This window comes from Perognathus longimembris, chromosome 5 (assembly GCF_023159225.1).
Source record: "Perognathus longimembris pacificus isolate PPM17 chromosome 5, ASM2315922v1, whole genome shotgun sequence".
NCBI classification, from domain to species: Eukaryota; Metazoa; Chordata; class Mammalia; order Rodentia; family Heteromyidae; genus Perognathus; species Perognathus longimembris.
Window position 1 is genome coordinate 2,742,613 of NC_063165.1, and position 6,007 is coordinate 2,748,619.

At 69.7% G+C, this 6,007-nt stretch overlaps 1 protein-coding gene across 3 annotated transcripts in view; it reads left to right on the plus strand.

Moving 5' to 3' along the window:
• C2cd2 (C2 calcium dependent domain containing 2) overlaps nt 1–974 on the plus strand; it is a 44,940-nt gene extending 43,966 nt beyond the window's left edge. The window contains exon 15 of one of the 3 annotated variants that reach the window (XM_048346207.1): nt 630–740. Coding sequence is in view for 1 of the 3 variants with exons in the window: in XM_048346204.1 (XP_048202161.1) it covers nt 630–865 (236 nt within the window). In the remaining 2 variants the exon portion in view is untranslated. Of the gene's footprint in view, nt 1–629 lie in introns of all 3 variants that reach the window. The other 2 variants (XM_048346205.1, XM_048346204.1) reach the window with 2 other exon arrangements.
• Nucleotides 975–6,007: the final 5,033 nt, after the last annotated feature.

A 6,007-nucleotide genomic window follows, 5' to 3' on the forward strand; every position in this document is an offset into this window, starting at 1 on the left:
GCCCTGCCCGGGGCTCCGGCTTCCGGCCGTCTTCCTAGAGGACAGCGCCTACCTGTGGGCAGCCCGGGAGCCGGGGCTTCCGAGTCAGTGTGGCCGGCGGACACCCCAGGCCCGTGCAGATCGGTGCCAGCACCTCAAGACTCGGGTTCTCATTTGTGATCTGGGTCCTGGCTCCTCACCCCCCACCCCCCCGCCCGGCTCTGAGTAGCCCCTGGAGTCCACCGGCGGAATTGTGAACCCCAGTCGTCCCCCCCCACCACCCCACCGGTGTGCCCTCTGTGCCGGCAGAGAAAGCAAGACGTTGTCTCAGAAAATAGCCAGCACAACCTAGGGGTTGTGGCTCCGATGGTGAAGCGCCAGTCCCTGAGTTCAAACCCCAGTACCACCAACGCATTGTTTTCTGGTACTCCATCCATTCTCCAAACTTCCCCGCTCCTCTGGGACCGCCGAGAGGCGGGAAGTTCAGCCGCAAGTCAGCCCCGCGGCCAGACTGAGGTCGCTCTTAGGCTGGCGGCGAGGCTCGTTGAAGGAGCACCGGCGCCTCACCGAGCGGCCCCGGCCTTGCCTTCTCCCCCGCCTCCGGGGGTGGGGGCGCTCTGTCCTGACCCCCCCCCACCTCCCTCTTGCAGGAGGAATGCTGAGGAGAGGCGCCAAGCTGTTCTTCCGCCGGCGGCACCAGCATAAGGACCCGGGCATGAGCCAGTCGCACAACGACCTCGTGTTCCTCCAGCACCCCGAGGGGCCCCGGAGGAGGGGGGCCACCCTCACCAGGCTCCTCAACCGCAAGCTGCTCGCCCGGCACCGAGGCAGGAACCGCGCCGGGAGCCGCAGCCCCGACGGCAGCCCCCGGGAGCCCTGGGCTTAGCTGCGCCCCTCACGCCGGAGCCCCGGCCCCGCGGGCTCCAGCCACGTGTCCGCGCGTGGGGCTCGGGGGCCCCCGACCCCCCGGCCTTCTCCAGGGAAGAGGCGGCCTACCCGGGGTGGACTGGCCAAGGCCAGCGGCCCCCGGGGGCCCCGCGGGACTGCCCGGGCTTGGGCGGCTGCGGCCGGGGTGAGGGGTGGGAGGAGCCCGGGTGTGGTGAGGGGTGCAGGGGTGCAGCCCCGGGCCGGGCCGCGTCCCCAGGAGCAGGTGCCTCGGGCCGTGGCTGTTCCAGCCGCTGCTTGGCATTCAGGAGCGCACCTGTCGGTGGGGGGGGGGGGGCTCCCCGGCGGTGGGGTGGGGGCTCCCCGGCGGTGGGGGGGGCTCCCCGGCGGTGGGGGGGGCTCCCCGGCGGTGGGGGGGGGCTCCCCGGCGTTGGGGGGGGGCTCCCCGGTGCAGGCGGTGAGCGCCTCCGCCAGGCGCCCAGGGGCTCTGGCCGGCGCAGGGGGGTATCTGCCCCTAGCGTTGGCCACGGGACTTGAAACCGCGCCGTGCACGGGGCGAGGAGCGCTTCTCCCGCGTTTACCGGGAGCCCGCTCGTCCTGGCCTCCGCAGTCCCACGCTGTGCTTCCCTCGCACGCCAGGGGCTCTGCTCACACCCGCGGCACAGCTAGCCGCTGGCTGGCCTTCTGGCGGGCCGGCCGGGCGCTTGCTCCCACAGCAAGCCGAAACGGGACGTCAGGAACGGCAGTGGGCAGCCACTTGTGAAACACACGCGCGTGTGCGCGCGCACACACACACAGGTTTTGCCAAATATTGCCATCAGCCAAACCAAGTACTTGTAGAGGAACAGAGGCAGTGGTTTTGGCTCTCAGGTACCACCCCGTCTTAGGGATGGAGGATTTAACCCACGGGCCAGGCACGCGTGGGGACGCGTGGGGTTCCTTCAGCATTCCGCTGTGGACACGCTTCCGGCCATGTGGTGGGGGGTGGGGGGGAGACCTGGCCTCGGGTCTCGGGCGTGGAAATGACGGGCTTGGCACACAGCTTTAACAGGACCGCGGTGGCGGTTCCCTCCGCGGCCCCCGTGGGCGCGGACACCCGTACCCGCTAAAGAGATCCTCGGGTTGGGCACCCCTACTCAGAAAACCACTCAGACTCCCGTCATCGTGTTCTTAAATTCTGGGTGCTCGACCTGACCGTTTATTCCCCCAGCTTGTTTGGTTTTAAATAGGCAAGTTCAGCGCACTCACGTGGGAGCGGTCGCAAGTTTGGGGTGCACTTTCTCACTCTCGAAACCAAGCCCAAACCGTCACTTTGGGCCACCCCGGGCCCGTCGTCCGAGGCTCGGTGCCTGTCTGGGGCTCTCCTCCCCCTGGGCACCCCGGCAGAATCTCCACCCGACACCCGACACTAACGGGCGGGACCTCAGGGAGCCCCGGGGAGCCGGGCCTTCCGCGCCGCCCCTTCACGGTGCAGGATGCCTGGGCGGGTCGCGTGTCACCCAAGGTGGAGATGGACGCGGCGGGGGCTGACACGCGTGTGCGCTGAACCTTGAACCTTGAACCCTTACCTCTGATGCGGGCTCTCACGTGGTGTTCGTCCTGGTGGAAGTTTTTTTTATTTTATTTTTTCGCCGAGCGATGTTTCACAGGCAGCTCCTCGTGGGCACTGACGCGGCCGTGGGTTGTGACTCTGAGCTGGCTACTTGTCCCTTCCACTCGGTTCACCGTGTCCTCCGTGGAGGCGTGGCACAGAGCCGTGTGTGTGTGTGTGTGTGTGTGTGTGTGTGTGTGTGAACATAGCAATAAAAAAGATCTTTGTTCCAACTGAACACCTCCTGTGGGAAAGTGGACTGGGACAGAGCACTTCATTTTAATCGAGTTCAAGTTCAGCCCGGGCCCGGGGTCCTCGCCGCGCCTCGCCGTCAGCCGCCGCCGGTCACGAGACTCCCAGGCCCTCGGGCTGGACGGGAAGCGCGCGTCCGGGGCTGCCCGCCCGAGCGGGGGTGTTCAGGGCAAGTCCACGCCGGGCACGGCGCCTCCAGCCGTGGGAGGCAGTGGGTGCCGGGGGCCCCGGACCTGTCAGGCAGAAACGGATCTCAGCGCCCCCACCCTGCCGCGCTGGGCCCCCTCTCCACTGACCAGCACTGGCCAAGAGGCGATTTCCGAGGCGCCCAGCGGGCGGGGCCCCGTCACCGCCCCCGCTCGGCGGAGCCCCTGGCGGAAGGAAGGCCGGTGGGTCGGCGGCGGGTCGGCACCGCGCACTGACACGAGGACTTGCGGCGCGCGCGTGTCTCCCCCAGTCAAGCCCACGTTTCCAGAAGCCGGAGCCAGCCCTGCCCGGGGGAGAGGCGGGGTCCATGCCGCCCGCCGCCCCAGCTCCCTCACTGTGATTGTATTCCTTGCCAGCACTTTAGACGGGGCGGGGGGGGGGGGGGGCGGGGGAGCCCTGGCAGCTTCCTTTGCAGAGCTGGGGCTGGAAGAAATAAATGTACACGTGAAGCACCGCATGCACGCCGGGTCGGTTTTCTGAGTCTGGTGCAGTCCGCGGCCTCCCCCCCCACCCCCCCCCACCTGCCCACTGGCCCACAGAGCTTCGCCCTCCGGGAAGGGGCCGGGGCTGGGCTTGAAGGCCCCGTGTGCTGGCCTGGCGTCTTTGCTCAGGGCCGGTTGGGCCGCACCTCCCCTCCTGCCTCGGTGGCGGCTGGCTGGGGATCGTTTCTGTTGGCGTGGGGGCCGGGCTTGGGGCTCAGATCCCCTTTCAGGGTGCGAGGCACTGTGGGTGCTGCGGGCCGGGCTGGCTCGGCCTGTGGGGCGCGTCTGGGAGGGGGAGGTGACGGCGGGGTGCGGGGTGCCCGCCTGCCGTCTGTGGGAGCCGCTAAGGCCCGCGCTGGGCACTTGGGGGTGAGGCGGGAGGGCGCCGCCCTGCCCCCGGGCCCCACGGCCCGTGCCCGTCCCTGGCAGGTGGCCCGGTGGGCGGTGCAGCCTGGCGTGACGGGATCTGTGTGTGCTGGGGGGGGGGCGGGCGAATGGAGCCTCCGCGTGGCAGGCGAGCCCCACGCCACCTGCTGCGGGCGCCTCGTCCCCCGGTGGCCATCGGCGAACACCTGAGGACCTGGAGACCTGGTGCACTGGGGGGGGAGAGGTGGAGAACAGAGGGAAGGGAAGGGCCGGCGGGGCGCGGCGGGGCAGCCAGAGGACATGGAGGGCACTCCTGGCAGCACAGGCAGCGGGCACTGAGGAGGGGGGCTGGGCGGGCCCCCCCCTCACCCCCCCCCCCCCGTGCAGCTCCAGCTCCGCGGCCTCCCTTCCCGTGGCGTTGGGCGCCTCCTGTGGCGGCCCCGGCCCCAGGGCGAGCCCTCGAGTGCGGGACTGCCGGGGCAGAGGCCCGGGGAGTTCCTAGGGCAATTCAGCTGCCCCGACGGCGGAGCTGTGGCTCGGTGGTGGAGCACTAGCCTGCAGTGAAAAAGCCCAGGAACAGCAGCACCCGGGCCCAGCTCAGGCCCACGTATGGCGGAGCCGCTGCCGTCCATCACGCCAACGCTTCTCACACGCGGAGCCGGGCACTTTGCAGCCGGCCCTGGGGCTCGGCGAGTTCAAAGCTCCGTGGAGACACCGTGGAAGGAAAGCCGCGTGCTCGGGATGCCGTTGGACACCGTGCGGCAGAGGCGGGGTTCATGGCCACCGCTCCGCGGACCTCGCTCCCGCCTCCGCCAGTGACGCGGGCTCCCTGCACTTGCACCGCGTTAAGGACGTCTGCGGGGCGGGGCGGGCGGGCTTTCTCCTCCCTGTGTAGGGGGGTGGCGCGGGCACCGCTGCTGCCAGGCCGCAGGGAGGCTACCCCAAGAATCCCTTCCAGGATGGGGGTGCAGCCGTGGGCTTTCCAGGCGGAGCTGGAGGTGGAGAGGGGCGGACACACAAAGGTGGAACTTCTGCCCTACTTAGGTCACACTTCCCCCCACCCGGGGCTCTAGGCCAGCTGTGCCGTGGCTGAGGGCTGGGTATGAGGGGGGCGAGGGATGGTGGGGGGGGGTAGTTGTGAAGTGGTTCTGGGGTGCTGTGAGGTGGTTACGCAGTGCTTACGGGATGGGGACGGGGTGGGTAAGGAATGGTTCTGAGGTAGTTGTGGGATGTTAGGAGGTGGTTATGGGATGGTTTTCAGATGGTTGTGGGGTGATTGGGGGTGGCTATGCAGGGCTGAGGGGCGGTTGGGGGTGGCTATGCAGGGCTGAGGGGGTGATTGATTGGGGGGTGGCTATGCAGGGCTGAGGGGGTGATTGATTGGGGGGTGGCTATGCAGGGGCTGGGGGGCGATTGATTGGGGGGTGGCTATGCAGAGGCTGGGGGGGCGATTGATTGGGGGGTGGCTATGCAGAGGCTGGGGGGCGATTGATTGGGGGGTGGCTATGCAGAGGCTGGGGGGCGATTGATTGGGGGGTGGCTATGCAGGGGCTGGGGGGCGATTGATTGGGGGGTGGCTATGCAGGGGCTGGGGGGCGATTGATTGGGGGGTGGCTATGCAGGGGCTGGGGGGCGATTGATTGGGGGGTGGCTATGCAGAGGCTGGGGGGCGATTGATTGGGGGGTGGCTATGCAGGGGCTGGGGGGCGATTGATTGGGGGGTGGCTATGCAGAGGCTGGGGGGCGATTGATTGGGGGGTGGCTATGCAGGGGCTGAGGGCCCGGTTCGGGGCGCCCTTCTGGGCAGCAGCAGGTCCCTGCTCCTGGCACTAGGGAGCCGCGGGCTTCTCCCCGCTCCGCGAGTGTGTGGGGGCTTAGTCAACGGAGAGGAAAGGTGGCCACGACCCGCAACATCACCCGGCTATGTCAGAGACCACGGGGCTCTGGAGGAAAGCTCGAGGTCCTCCTCCCCCCTCCCGTGCGCCCCGTGCGCCCCCCGCGACCCGCGCGCCCCTCCACGCCAGAGGCAAGGAAGGAAAGGGGAGGGGACCCCCAGCCGCCCTTCCGCGGCCCCGCCCAGAGCCCCCCACGCCCGCCCTGCGCCCCCCACGGCCGCGCCGCCCCAGCCCGGGCGTCCCGCTCGCGTCCGCGCCGCCGGCCTCCAGGCCTCGGCCCGCGCGCCCGGCCCGGCCCGGCCCGGGGACTACAACTCCCAGCATGCCGCGCCGCCGCCCCGCGGCTTCCG